The sequence below is a fragment of the Poecile atricapillus genome, chromosome 11 (genome assembly GCF_030490865.1).
Source record: "Poecile atricapillus isolate bPoeAtr1 chromosome 11, bPoeAtr1.hap1, whole genome shotgun sequence".
NCBI lineage: Eukaryota > Metazoa > Chordata > Aves > Passeriformes > Paridae > Poecile > Poecile atricapillus.
In genome coordinates this window covers 12,186,517-12,201,826 of record NC_081259.1, presented here as the reverse complement: position 1 = coordinate 12,201,826, position 15,310 = coordinate 12,186,517, and the positions used below count along the sequence as shown (strand labels likewise).

Sequence of the window (15,310 nt, the reverse complement as noted above, 5' to 3'; positions counted from 1 at the left end):
ACGGTAACCATTCAGTCATGGTGCCTTACCACGAGCATCTCTCAGCAGTGAAATATGTCTGGTATACTGCAATAGCAGTATTCCTCTCAATATTTTAATGTTCTGTGTTTTACTGGAAAGCACTCTCTTTGAGGAAAATCTATATTTAACAAAGATGCACTTGGGAGCTCATATTTTCAGTATGTAAAAGAATTATATTTTAAATGTGAATGTTTTAGCTGGTGAATTCCATGCAAATTATTCTTATTTAATACTTGTAATACTTTCTCCTGTAAAATGATGGCTTTCAGGTGGAATATCAATGTGAAGGCTTTTTGGAAAAGAATAAAGACACAGTTTATGAGGAGCAAATTAAGGTCCTAAAATCAAGTAAGGTTAGTATAAGGATTTTTTTCTTCTTCTTCTTCTTTTGCAGTAATGAGTCCTTGAATCCTGTGATCCTCAGGATCATAGAAAATGTCTTATAAACCTAGAAAATATTTCTCCCTTAGTATCAGATCAAATTAAATTGAACACAGTTTGTGTTTTACTTGGTTATCTGCATGAATTTAGAAGGTCCTCTATCCTAACTTTTTTCCATGTAAGATCAGTCTATTAACCACTAATTTCACTGTTTATGGGTCGTTGTCATTGTTTTGGGGGCTCTTTTTTTGGTTTGGGTTTTTGAGTGGGGGAAAGGGGATTTGGGGAGGGGGGGTTTCTTTTCACAAAACTTTGCTATATTTTCTGTAGAGATGTCAGTGACTTCTGATATACTGCAGTGGTATAAGAAGGCTTAACAGTTAAGCCCTTAATTTTATAACTTGAAAACAGAAGCTCTTTGTTTATGGTGTGGCAACTGAGCAGAAAATGTCTGAAGGAGAGACAAGTTTGGCTCCAGAAGCAAAATGAGAGAGGAATAAAGTATATTGACCCTAAGGACACAAACCATAATTTACAGTCTTGTCTCCTTGATATCCATGAAAGAAAGATAACATCTGAACTGAAAAATACTGCATGAAGGAATATTATAGGGTAGGCCTTCAGTGGCATCGTCTGTGTTTTGTAATGGCAGAAATGCTGGTTGTGCTCTCAGAAATGTGAAGGCAATTAACTTGACATTGCACAGTGATGGCTGTTGGGAATTTGCTAGCTCTAATGGCCCAGGAAGCTGGGTATCAAGGACAGGCTATTTAAAATGATGTTATTCTATCAGGAAAACCAACGTTTTTCTCTTCTGTTTCTATTCTGAGCAGATAATATGAAGCTAAGTGATTAAAACATGTGGTATAACGAAACACCACAGCAGACTTTCCACTGGGGGAAGTGTTGAAGTGGTTTAAGTGAAGCAGGTTTCTGGGGGTGGAGGGGGAGGCAGGTGGCATCTCTGGGGAGCTGGCAGAGGCCAGCCAGCCACTCTTCAGGACAAAGGGACAGGGTGCTCCATGGGATGTAGGCCAGGGACAGACAGTGGGGATAGAGCTGCTGTGAGAGCCTGGCAGCAGCTTGGCCAGGCTCAGTGTAGCTAGAGGCAGTTCAGTCTAAACACTAAAAAACAACCTTATGGTGAATTTTTCCAAAACCAGTGTAAAGAATGTTTTATTTTTTGTTTTCATGTCTGCCTCTTTGTTAGTAATTGTAGTAGAACTGCATTTCTGATTTTTATTTTATTTTGTTGGCGATGATGTTTTCTGGGTTTGCTGTGCACATCCAACAGAAGGTAATTCTAAATTGAATGCATCATCTGTCATCCTGCCCATGCCCACTCTCACATACAGCTTGGATGCTTCTTTGCTCTCCAAAAAGTGCATGGCACACACTGCTCTTGGCAGGCACTGTAGAGTTCAACTATTTATTTTGGCCTTCTCTGTAAATCCACCCACAGAACCTCTGTGAACTAGTTTAGTTTCCATGCATGTATCATGAAAGCAATACAACAATTCTGGGCTTTTATGCTTGCTACTTGATTGGTTGGCATGGTTTTTAAAATGTTCTGTTGTGTCTCTGTATTGAAAGAAATGATCTGTGAGATCGTTAGCAGCATGTGTGTTAAGTTGTGTGAAAAAATTACAGGAAAGAAGTGCTTGCTTGCTTGTTTACAATCACGTGAATTATCGACCCTTTGATCAGTGTTTTCCCTCTCTTTGAACACTCCTAGTGTTCTGCAAAACAAAGAAAATGGATAAGATACTAAAACCCAAAACCAGACAGTCCTACAATGTGGATCATTGCAGCACTGCTCCACTTATCGCTGACCTGTACTGGAGAGGCCAGACATTGTTCCTTTCTTCTGCTTGGAGTAACTGGGCCAGTGGCTATGAAAACAGTGCCTTTGATATGCACTTGCCCATTTTTACAGGCAGATTTTCCCAGGGCTGGAGAAAGGGAATGAGACTTAGGTATGGACAGCTTAGAAGAACTCATCCATCTGCAATCGAGACAATGGGGACCCTGTTCCTACCCCTGCCTCTGGTGTGTGGGAGCATCAGGAGCTTTAGAAAAATCATATTACATTTAAGTAAGTTTCTGTACAGGCTGAAAACACCTGGCTCTGTAGCTCAGCTGCTGTGCACACCAACTCACTGCATCATAGGCAGCTGACAAGGAGGTAGTAGCCCAATCATCCTCAACTCTGTGCTGAGTCAGAAGAGTAAATCACCCTCAGGAAATGTCATTCTTCCACCAGCTACAGAGGTAGACTCAGGTGAGATAAAGCCAAGTTGTGATATTCCTTTTTAAGTTCAAGAATTTAGGATACCTTTTTAGCATCCTCAGTCATTCTGTTATGCCTGGAGTGCTATGCTGAATGCTGCTGGGCAATATTTGATGCCTTCTCCCAGCTCATCTGGCATAACCACAGGGCCCAGGTGCTATTTGGTTGTGCAGCATGTTCCATTGGTTATCACTTCTGCTCACCAGGTTTCATAAGAGAAAACCAATTTTTAAATTTTTTAGATTGTACTTGGCCCAAGCAGTCTCTAGTACTGAAAAATTCACTCCTATCTCTTGGGAAAAACTGCACAGATGCTAGATATAAAATTCATGGACAGGTAGAGGAGTTCAGATTCTCTTAGAATGGTTCTGAAGTACTGTGGTTGTCAGTAGAAAGACCTGGTGGTGTTTTTTTTTAGTTATAAGTTACTTCAAAGCAGCTGTTATGTATCAGTGTATTTTGTAGCCATTAGAGAAAGGGAACCAGAAGTCCTGTGTGGTATTTGGAAGAACGTTTCAGGTTTTTCCTCCACTCCCACTGGCAGGGAGTGTATCTGTCAGATAAATTTGGCTAGTGGGGTTTTTTTTCAGTTGATGGTTCCTCTTTTAAGCTGATTATTTCAATTTGGAGTGATAAAGCAGGAATCATCTTTGCTTGCCTGCTGCTTTATTCAGTGTCCCAGATACCTCTCAACCACAAAGGAGACAGATGCACCATTGGAATATGAGAGGACCCTGTTGTTTCCTTCTTAGATCAAAGCAGCCATTTATAATTGCAGCCAGTACTTATGAAACTGCTGTTGGTATCTAACAGTTTCACATGGAAGCTGTTGTTAGCTATATGAAAAAAAAACTCAAATCAGAATTTTATCTTCAGGAGGAGATTCACTGGTCAAACCCACAGAAGTTTTGGTATTGAATCATGGCCCATTCACTATACCACTTACCCTGTCTGCTTTTTGCATTTGTCCCCTGTGAAGTTCAACAAAAATGCAGTTCTTACAAAAACTGAGCCTAGAATTTAACCTTAAACACAAACACATGCAATCACTTGCTGATTTCTTACCCTCTGTGTATTTTTTATGCTGTTATATCAGTTTAAGCTGCTACCAGAGTTATTCCAGGATGAGGAGAAGGTCCTCAGTCCTACATCAGCAACCCCTTCAGGGCGTGTGCCTCTGTCTCGAATGCCTATCAAACCTGCCAAGGCCAGGCCGGGTCAGGCCAGCAAGGAGCATAAGAAAACTGTGGGACATCAGGTGAGTTTGAAAATGCAGCTCTACTAAATAACTCTCCCTTTACCTCCTGTCTCATAGGTCTCAAGGTGTGCTGGTGCCTCACAGGATCCCTTGGGATTTTGAGAGGGGTGAAGCTTATTGCAACTTTCAGTTTGGCTCAAGTAGTCCCTAATTACTAATGCACTGTGGGGAACAATTTGAGGCAGCCCATTTTATATTATGGTGCCAAACCCCAAACTGATGCTTTTCGAAACAAATTTAACGTGGATGCTGAGAAGTTTTGAAAATCTTAAACTGGATGTTTTGGTTCATGTGCCACTTTGTCTGATTCAAATCAAAGTGGGGTTCAATCTTAAAATCCCGATAAATCCCCATAAAACTTGGTTCCAGTTATCATTGGGCCAAACACAAAATAACCACATATCTTTGCCATAATTAAATTAAAAGTATGCAAACCAGGTCTGCTTTCTGAGGTTATCTCAAAGATGACTGAGCTTATTGAGGCTATTCCCTGACATTATTTTTCATTCTGTTTTCCAAAAAGTTTCGAAACTCTCTTCATCTGCTGATGGAAACCCTGAATGCTACAACTCCACACTACGTGCGCTGTATTAAGCCAAATGACTTCAAGTTTCCGTTCACGTAAGATGCCAGCTGCTGTGTGCTTTGGGTAGCCCTTGTTGGGAGGGGATTGCTCAAGGCCACTGAGGATCAGGGCTCTGCTGAACCTTGCTCACTCAGGAGTGAAGTGCTGTGTCTCCTTTCTCTGGTTAGGGATTCACCGTGTGTGTGTACATGTATCACAGCAGGAAATGTTTGGGGATGAATAGAGGGAGAATCCTGATGCCATTTTTTTGTTTATGATGATATGTGAGAAAAAACTTCCAACATTTTCATTGCTAGCAATTTTAAATGTAACTGGCAGTTTACACTCCTTGAGCTCATTTGGCATTTGCTGGAATTTGCCTTTTCAGATTCCAAAGCCTTTTTCATTACTTTTTTTTTTTTAAACATATGTGAACTTGCTTAGAGTTTTTCTCAAAGCCCAGGCACACAAAGGCTCCTGTAGCTCTTGTGCTGGCCAGCAGGAAAAGCCAATGGGCTTGGAGAGTTCTCCAGCCAGGCTGTCCTTTGTTACCCCTGAGTTTCAGGAGCACCTTGCCCACCACCCATCACATCCACCCTGCTCCCACTGTGCCACTTCTCTCCTGGGTGTGCACACAACCAGGACCCCCAGATAATGCAGACCTACTCCCACAGCCACTTTTTGTTCCTACCTAGGTTTGATGAAAAGCGGGCAGTGCAGCAGCTGAGAGCTTGTGGTGTCCTGGAGACCATCCGAATCAGTGCTGCCGGCTTCCCCTCCAGGTGTGTTTGCTCTCTTTGGATTGCATCCAGCTGCAGTTCTTTCTAAGGTAATGTTCATTGTTGGGACTGACACTCTGCTTTTGGGACAGGTGGACATACCAAGAGTTCTTCAGCCGTTACCGGGTTCTGATGAAGCAGAGAGATGTCCTTGGTGACCGAAAGCAGACGTGTAAAAATGTCTTGGAGAAGCTGATTCAGGTACTGGACTTAGTGCTGAGAGCATTTGGGATCCACGGGAATAAAGACAGTGTCGCTTACTCCCTCATAGCCACACTATTTTAGTACTTCTGCAAAATACTAAACCACAAATGTATCCTGTAGCTCTTTGACTGCTGTTCCTTTCAACTAAGAATCAAACAGCCAACAAAATTAATTTTTTTTTCAGTGTGCCTTTGTATATTCTCAGTTTTTCCCTCAAAGGAGTACTACAGTCTGTAGACATAACGTATTACTCTCTTTCTGGTTTAGTTCTGAAATTTCAGATGTGTTTGAGCAGCAGCAGTATGCTTTGTTCTGCCCTAGTCCTGATACAATAAGTGATGTGTACATGTCTGAAGCCCCAGCTGCTTTGTTTGCACTGTGTAATGTGCTCGAAGATGGACTGTTCAGAGGGGTCAGCTACAATTTAAGCAGAAAATTGTACATGTGCACTGCCTGTATTGCTTTCATCCTCTGGGCCCCTTTGTCACCTCCTGTAGCCTTCCATGTTATTATCTTTGTGGCATTCTCATCTAAGCAAAAATCTCACATTGCTCCTTTGGGCCATGCTTGTGGCCTTATTATATTAATTTTTTAACAGAATCATACAGACAAAATACCCTTCTCCACTACTTAATTTAAGTCTCAGATTACCCAAAATATTACATAGATAATTTTGCCTCTTTACTAATTGTACTTTCATTTAGCCCTTCATGCCTTTTTTAATGCATTAACACTTAATGCTGTAACTTACCCTCTTTTTACCTTTGAAAATAGGACAAGGATAAGTACCAGTTTGGTAAGACAAAAATATTTTTCCGGGCTGGTCAAGTAGCCTACCTAGAAAAAATAAGGGCAGATAAGTTGAGAGCTGCCTGTATCCGCATCCAAAAGACGATCCGAGGCTGGCTGATGAGGAAGAAGTACATGCGTATGAGGAAGGCTGCCATCACCATCCAGAGACATGTCAGAGGGTACCAGGCACGATGGTAAGCACTGCTCAGGGCAAATCCCACACCAGCCTCAGTCCAGAGCCCTGTAAGTAGGGCGTTGAAATGTGATACATTTGTTCTCGCCCTCCTATACTGCCTGAGAGGAAATGATTTTCCAGGGAAATGAAGGAAATTTAATATAATGAGTGTGTGTCCTGCCTGGTTTTGACCTTTGTGAGATGACAGTAGCACCCTGGGCTCTGTGATGCAGAAAACAAGTAGTACTAAGGAGATATGTTGCAGGTGAGGTAAAGCAGGACTGTCTGAGTCCTTATTGCCCAGTTTCCATGTGCCCTCCCAGCTGGGTCTGTCCTGCTGGAGAAGCCATTCCTCTTCAAGGGCTCAGCTGTAAAGGGACATTCATCAGTCAGTGGTTTGTTGGGATTGCCTTCTGAGGGATGGCCAGGGGCCAGAGAGAAGGGCAGGAATACAGGTGGTATTGTTCAAAGACAAGGTGGTGATGAAGGCTGTAATAACCAGCCTCCAGAAAGAGACGTATGTCAAGATGCTTTGTAGTTCTTTTACTGCGACAGCCAAGAACAAGCAAACATTTTCTGCTAGTGGAGGTTAGGAGAGTAGATCTGGAAGATGACATAGTGGAAACAGCTTTAAAGTTGGAGAAGAGGTGATGAGAAGTTAAGCTGAGTTTACCTTGTCAGTTGTATAGTAGTAGAATTCTTAGGGGAAGAGAAAGCATTTCCGTGTAAAGTTTTGCAAGGTTTCTGTTAATTTGTCATTCTGTTGTATTGCCACACAGCAGAATAGCAAGTAGATATACTGTGTCACTGACAACATGAAGAAGAAACTAAAGATACAGATACTAAAAAAAATACATTCAAGCATTCAATCACATAATTACAGGTATTGCTTGTAATCTTTTCCTTAGCTATGCCAAGTTCCTGCGGAGAACACGAGCTGCCATCACCATTCAGAAGTTCCAGCGCATGTACGTGGTCCGCAAGAGATACCAGTGCATGCGAGATGCTACTATTGCTCTTCAGGCCCTCCTAAGAGGTTACATGGTCAGAAACAGGTACCAGATGGTAAGCAATCATAGTGTACTTTCTCACTCCACCTTTATTTCCACGCACTTTCAGGACAAAGCTTCTCTGTGGTGTCGTCTTGGGAACTGCAAATGTTTTGTGTGCCCGCTGTTAGGTGTGATGCACTAACAAAATACCAGAGCATGAATTGAGGGACAGCACCTGGAAATTAGATCTATCTAATACTGCCATCAGCTTGTCATTTTAGACATGTTCTCGTCATCTAATACAGATGTACTTAGACTCCAGTGCCGCCACTGGAGAATCCAACTGTGATTTACTGCAGTTCTCACTTTTTCACTTGTTATATAGAATGTTGAGGCACTTAAAATAAATATTGGAAATGCCAGGCTTCAATGTGCCTCCGTGAGTCCAAATCAGAATTGGTTACATCAGTATACATTTGATGGGGTCTTCTCCCCATCCCTAGTTTCAGTAATTCTGAAATGGCTTATGGAATTATGTTAGCAAAGAAATTCCTACAAAAATTGGATATTGAAAGTTACCCATGGGTGGAGTGTTTCTGGTTTTTTTGATGTATGTTGGTTTTGGTGTGGGGATAAATTGATATAACCCTGTCCTAATGATATTGATGATATTTTCTAGATTATGCTTGATAATGAATTACTCAGTTGAGAAATTAGTATTTGGTTTTCAGTGGTTACAGGGCTGGAAACAGAATTATGAGTCAAACTGCAAAGTGCTAACATGTTTCATAGCACTTTTATCTATAAGAACTGTGTTAACCAGGCTCAAAAGTCAACAAATATTTCACTGGAAAAGCAGCTGAGGGAGTTGTGTTATTTTCCCAAGTATGTAAATGTTAAGGGCATGCATCCAAAAGTCATCTGATGCTTATGTGCCATATTGTTCTCTTTTAAAGTAGAAGTTTTTATAAATTTTTCATTTTTATTAAAGTTACTACACAGTCACTTGTAGCATTCTAACATAAACTAACCAGAAAGTTGGATAAAACCAAATGTTGATAAGAATTTCTTAATACTAAGACTCCTGTGCTTGACTTGGCTGTTCTTTTGTGTGGCTATCTACTTGCCTTTTTATTGGAATTCTTAGAATTCTTGTTATTACAACTTGTATTTGTGATGTTAAACAAGATGTGTTTTTAACAGTGGTCTGACAGATGTGACAGTCACAGCTGGGTCACAGCAGTAGGTGGCCTAAAATCTTCAGGAAAATGGGAGATACTTCTCTATGCCTTGTTAGTCCCATGAGTAATGCACATCCCATCTGTCTTGTAGCACAGTTTAATAAACCTGTTATTCCCTGCTAATAGAGATGGCAGGTTTCTGGAGAGTCCCTGGAAGGGGTGGTCAGACCTGCCTGTCAGGATGATCCCCCTCGAGCTGTGAATTGTTCACCACAGTAAAAGATGACAGTGTGACAGTGTACCCCTGTGGTGTGCTGTGTTTGCCTTGTCCTCCTGAGGTGGGATTTTACCCAAGCTGAGCTACAGGAGGGCCAGAGAGGGAAGCAGAAGCTGTGCGTGCCGTGGGAAGGTAAACACGGCTGTTGTGGTGATTGCAGAGGAGTGAAACCGAAAGGCTGCCCTGTGACAGGACACCTGGGCTGAGCCCTGGCTGCAGTCAGGTGTGGGGCACGTGTTGCTCCCTAGGATTGTGAAAGGTACCTGTTGTTGTAGGCAGAGGGCATGTGTTGAGTCACGTGGGCACTACAAGGAACTTATTGTGGTTGAATCATCTGTTTCACACATCCTGGGGAAAGATCCTGCCTGAGACCTTGCAGTGTGTTGCTCGGCTGTACAAGGAGTCCAGTTCCTCCATAGCTTTGACATAAGCTTTCCTGGGATATCCCTGGTAGATGAAGTAACTTCCTGATCCTCTCACATTACTTTGGAGTGGCTTGTTTCCTCACTGGATTGCATGGGTGCAAGAATTCACTGGCAGATGAGGACTATCCCTGCGCCATGGAGGTATTTTACAGGACTTGTTGCTTTCAAACTCGAGGTGAAAATGTTGTTGAAAGCTAGTTGTCTTCCAGTGTTCAGGCACCTGCTGGGAACCTGAAGAAGTGTTCCAGAAAACGTGGAAGGAAGAGGCAGGGGGCAGGCATGCCAACTATATGGTGTGCAGTCGGAAGGACTTTGGCTTTTGACCTTGCTGTGCTTTTCCGAAAGCTGCTTCCTTACCTTGGTGTGCTGAGTAACAGTGTGCTGGTATTTTCAGCCTCATTTCTAATTCAGAAATAAATGCTAAGGGAGAAAGTTTGTATATATTATAGTCTTGCCACTTTGCCAGTGAATTTTAAATTCATTGATCTGGAGCTGTAATGCTTCTAGCACATTTCAGTTTGTTTTCTAAGCAGTCTAAAAGAAAATAAAATTATTGTTACCTGACTAGTTTGTCTTACCAGCGTTGTGGTAAGTCATTGTAAGAATGTGAACTGCCTATGATATTTAAACTACCAATTCTGAGATTAACATGAAATCCTAAATATTACTATATTATTCTTTAGAATAAACTGTTTTATTTGCAGAAGCTTTATTAAGTGAACCCTAAAGCTGTGTTCTGGAAACCTTGTGGATTTGGACAGTCTCTCCAAGCATAGCTGTGATCTGATTGAATTCAGGTGTTCCAGACCTGGGGGATCTCTGATTGAATTAGTGGGGGAAGGATCCAAAAGGAAGTGGTAGACTCTTCTTAGCTGAACTTTCTGCCTAACACACAGATGAAGGTTGCTGGCATTCATGACTGGTTTATGTTATAGATTTTTTTTTTTTTAAATAATACAGATTTTTTTTTTTGATACCTCAAAGCTATGGTTGAAATTTCTGCCATAAAATAAACAGGAATTACTAAACTATAAATTTCTTATTAGAATAGATGAAAATTTTATCATGCTGGCAAGCCTAAGATGTGTCAAAAAAGGCAACAAAAACCTCCCAAAACAAAATAACAGGAAAAAACCAAAAGCTTCTGACTTCTTAACAGCTGCTACAATTTCCTCTGGGAAATGCAGTGCTGACTGCATTGCATATCAAATGTGGTAATTTTAAACTTTGTATTGATGAACTCTACATAGAATATGTCAATGATTCAAAAGTGTTTCAAGATAAAGATGCAGTTTAAAAAAACAACAACATTGTATTTGTAATCTTGCCAACAGGTAGCATATACTTTTGCAATTAGCTGGGCTCTGACTTCAACACAAAAGAATGCCTCATGCTTCAGTGTGCCTCCAGTTCTTTTTGTCATGTTTTTCCTTCTGGTTCCTTTTCATTTTACTCCTTGTTTTTGTCCTCGTTCCAGTCTTCTTTTCCTCTTCTTTTATTTTTAATTTAAATTGATTCCATTTCTCGCTGCTCTTCCCCAGAAGTTTCTCTTTGCAGGCGGAGGTGTCTGTGTGTAGACCATGGTGGGGTTCTGTGTAGCTGCACAGGCATGGTTGCAGCTCTGACCCCCGTGCCGTGTGTTTTCCCAACGCAGATGCTGCGGGAGCACAAGTCTGTGGTTATCCAGAAGCACGTGAGGGGCTGGCTGGCCCGGCGGCGCTACCGCCGCACGCTGAGGGCCATCGTGTACCTGCAATGCTGCTACCGCCGCATGATGGCCAAGAGGGAGCTGAAGAAGCTCAAGATAGAGGCCCGCTCCGTGGAGCGCTACAAGAAGCTTCACATTGGCCTGGAGAACAAGATCATGCAGCTGCAGCGAAAAATCGATGAGCAGGTAAAAGCGTCTCCCTCGCCAGCCTCAGGGAAACCCTGCCAAAGGCTTGGTTACCTTTCTCAGCACTGTGGGCGTTCGCAGAATGCACTGAATTTTCTTGGGAAGGGCGCAGTTCTCTTTTCTGATGAAGAACAGTGATAGGAGAGAAGGGGAGGCCACAGTAGAACTGGAACAGTCAAACATCCACTTGTTCCTCTCAGCAGAACTGAGAAAAAACACCCACTCGCTTAACGCCAGTATTGCGTTTGAAGCACGTCAGTTGCTCTGTTTTAGGGGAAGGTGGGGTGATCGTGTCTGATTTAGTTTAGGATGTGCAGGCTTAGAGACTGGACTCTTCTGTCACCTCATTAAGCAATTCTGCAAAACCAGAGCAAAACCTTTTTGAAATGGGGAAGCTGCTCCTGTGCTCCCATGTCAGGGTGAATTCTGTAGGGAAGGAAAAGGCTCCCGTAAACCAGAACTTCTCTAACAGCTGCTCTGCCTGTGTTGTGTTTTGCAAAGAACAAAGAGTACAAATCCCTGCTGGAGAAGATGAACAACCTGGAGATCACATACAGTACGGAGACGGAGAAGCTGCGGAGCGATGTGGAGAGGCTTCGGATGAGTGAGGAGGAGGCCAAGAACGCCACCAACCGTGTCATCAGCCTCCAGGAGGAGATTGCCAAGCTCCGCAAGGAGCTGCACCAGACCCAGTCGGAGAAGAAGAGCATTGAGGAATGGGCAGACAAATATAAGCATGAAACTGAGCAGGCATGTATGGGGTCTCAGCTGCATGAGAGGATTTACAGGGCCTGGTATCCACTCAGGTTTTGCCCAGGTTTAATTGGTTCACTTGTGTGGCTGGTATTTTTACTGTACTTTTATAGCTGTAGCATCCTAGATAGGCTTGGTAGCTAAATGGCTGCACCTATGGTAGAAGAATATGCTAAATCCATATATGCAAATATATGTATCCAATCTATTCAGATTTTGATATTGAAAGCATTTGCAAAGCCAAATCCTTAAGGTTTCTGACTCAGAGGTAATGCATTCGTAACAAAAAATCATTTTTTCCTGTCTAGGGAGAGTAAACACATGGATATCAGGAATCTGTCCCATATTCAACATTCAAAGGTGCTACTATATCCTGCCTAATGTAAACAGCCAGCCTATTCAACACATGTGCACAGTCTAGTTCAACAGGTTTCAGCTAAGCCCTGATCTTTGCTAACCACAAACAAATGGGTTGATTTCTGTCAAGAGTACTTGCTGGTAATGGTGCAAGTTTTGAGTATTGGAAGAGCCAGTCCATCATTATGCGATGCTGTGACAAATTCCAATATCAGATAAGCATAAGGAAAAATATCAACAGATAAAGCAAAGTGAATGCATAGTAACAATAATCAGACATAAATGAGTACCTGGCAAACCTGAACACAGGTAAAGTGACACACATTTAGGACAGAGGCAAGGTGTTAAATTGTGGTGTTACCCAATGCAATGGAATTTACCAGAGAACTACCAAAAGTGTTACCGTTTTATGAATATTTCTGATTTAATGAGCCATTTTTATCTTTGGGACTTTAATGAAAAATACATGGCACTGTGGAGTGCTTCAGGGCAATTTTAGCATCTGATCAGAAATGGGATGCAGAATATACAGGGGAATGCAGTGTTACACATTTAAGAAATGTAATTTGGAAATGAAGACTTAGTTCACCAGTTCCGCTCTGCGAACAACAATTTAATTGTGTGAACTGTTAACAGGCAACAAAGGTGCCATTGTTAGAGCTAATGATGAAAGATGAACTGCATTCTGAGTCTAATATTTTATTATCTCTGTAGCTGGTATCAGAGCTGAAAGAGCAGAACTCATTACTGAAAACAGAAAAAGAGGACCTGAACCGCCGCATCCATGACCAGGCGAGGGAAATAACAGGTTGGCTCTGTTCTCTTCATTCAGGTTTTCTCCTTCATGTTACCTTGTGAAGCAACACTCTACTGCATAGATTGGGCTAATTTGCCTTAATTTACATTCTTTTTTTCTGCATTAATTTCTTTGTTTTAAGAACTTGCAAACATCAGAATTATTTACCATTTGAATTTCCACAAAATCCTAAGGGTTTGGGGCCTTTTTTAGGGCGTGTGACTGTTCCAAAACACTTGGATTTTTAAAAGACAGCTCTGATATTTAATACAGTTTGTCTGCTACAACTTTCCTGGCTGCTGTGATTGTGTAGGCAGCAGCCAGGAAAGCTAAACTCTCGGTGTGAGGGCTGTGATGAAGGGAGCTGTGATGAGGAGGGTCAGGAGTCTTGAGGTGTAAAGCACCTCACATTTTGCTTTTGCATAGCACAGCAATGAGCTAGTGCCCCTTCTTCCTCTCTCCTGGAATCACTCCTAGAAGGTATTAGCAGAATAACTAACTTGTCTGAGTGAGCACTTCTGTGGTTGCCACAATAATGCTTTGGCCCTTCATATTTTTGGCCTAAAGTTTGCGTAGAGAGGCACAAACACCAGCTTCAAATGGCAGGCTGTTCCTCTGGTGCAGGCCTGGATCTCCTGGATGGATGCACTGCATGGTAGGTTGGGCTGGAATTCTCACTTTGGATCCCTGCTGTCTGTGGCAGAGTCGATGGAGAAGAAGCTGGTGGAGGAGACAAAGCAGCTGGAGCTGGACCTGAATGATGAACGGTTACGGTACCAGAACCTGCTGAATGAGTTCAGCCGCCTGGAGGAGCGCTACGATGATCTCAAGGATGAAATGAACCTGATGGTGGTGAGTGGCTCCACAGCTGAGAAATCAAAGGCTGTTCACAGCTGTGTTTAGGCTAAGTCTAGTGGGATAAGTTAGTAGGTACTGTCAGCTGTATGTGTTGGTAACCTGTACTTGAAAAGAGAATTTGTCCTTTTAAATACTGTTTATTTTGATTAGGTCAGCCAAAACAAATGCATTTAAAATCTGTTGTTGGTTTAAAAAAAATAAGAATTAATTGTCACATCTGAGAAGAAGGCTAAAATTTCTGCTGTGACTTTCCTGCTGGTATTACTTGTGCTGTTCATCCTTATTTTGCCCTCAAGTTATTCACATCTGTTGGGGTTGTTTGAACCATCTTCATCCAGTGATAAATTTTATGTAGTCCTAGGAGTGTTCTTTGTGGCAGGAATATAAAGTGTTCCTCAATAGAATGTGTAGGGAGTTAAAAAATTGCTGCCTGTTCTTCCTGTAAACTGAATGTTTCTTTCCCACAAAGTGCTGCATCCTTGCTTGGTTCTGCTTTCTGCAGCAATCCTTGGTGGTGTAAAATCTGACCTATCTCCATAGAGCTGAGTGCTAACTGTATCTTACAGGCTCTTAGGTCTTTGGAGAGACCAGAATCAAAAACATTTTCTTACAAATTTTGATATTGATGACATAACACCAAGTATTATAAGCTAAATTAAAGGTTGTGGAGAGAGAATCACAGGGAAAACCATGTACTGGTACTGATTTGTTCCATTTGCACTTCAGAGCATCCCCAAGCCTGGGCACAAAAGAACAGACTCAACTCACAGTAGCAATGAATCTGAATATACTTTCAGCTCTGAGATCACAGAAGCAGAAGACTTACCACTAAGGATGGAGGTAACATTAAAAATCCCCCACAACTCTTCACTGATAGATAGTTGAACTCATGCCTTTCTCCTTTTTTCATAAGTGCTTCTGAACACCATGTCCTTATACTGAGATATCTAATGCTTTAATGCAACTTTCTCCATTTCCTTTTAGAGAAACACTTACTCCCTAGTTAGTTGAGATCCTGTGTAAAAAGACTGTCGGAGTATGCTTTGAACTCTTCTTGTATTACAGTAAGCATAGAATAGATACTTGGTGATCCAGCTGATTTGCATCTGTGAAACATTTGGTTGTCAGTGTTGGTGAGCACAATCACTTATTCAGGACAAAGTGGGAATTTAAAAAAACCAGTGAGACTTCATGAGGAGCCTGCCTGCTATATAGTGAATGATTTAAAATGGCAAGCTGCATGGAATGAGTTTCCTGTTAGGGATGGAAAAGTCACATTGGATCAGGTTTTCTCTATTTCATAGAGAATAAT

At 41.9% G+C, this 15,310-nt stretch overlaps 1 protein-coding gene across 1 annotated transcript in view; it reads left to right on the top strand.

Annotated features, from left to right (window-relative positions):
• The window catches only part of MYO5A (myosin VA), a 97,005-nt gene that overhangs the window by 57,301 nt on the left and 24,394 nt on the right, over positions 1-15,310 (top strand). The window contains exons 14-25 of the mRNA XM_058847120.1: positions 291-374; positions 3,789-3,950; positions 4,474-4,571; positions 5,211-5,297; positions 5,387-5,495; positions 6,273-6,484; positions 7,374-7,530; positions 10,995-11,234; positions 11,736-11,984; positions 13,059-13,152; positions 13,844-13,992; positions 14,725-14,838. Of these exons, the coding sequence (XP_058703103.1) occupies positions 291-374; positions 3,789-3,950; positions 4,474-4,571; positions 5,211-5,297; positions 5,387-5,495; positions 6,273-6,484; positions 7,374-7,530; positions 10,995-11,234; positions 11,736-11,984; positions 13,059-13,152; positions 13,844-13,992; positions 14,725-14,838 (1,755 nt within the window). The remainder of the gene's footprint in view (positions 1-290; positions 375-3,788; positions 3,951-4,473; positions 4,572-5,210; positions 5,298-5,386; positions 5,496-6,272; positions 6,485-7,373; positions 7,531-10,994; positions 11,235-11,735; positions 11,985-13,058; positions 13,153-13,843; positions 13,993-14,724; positions 14,839-15,310) is intronic.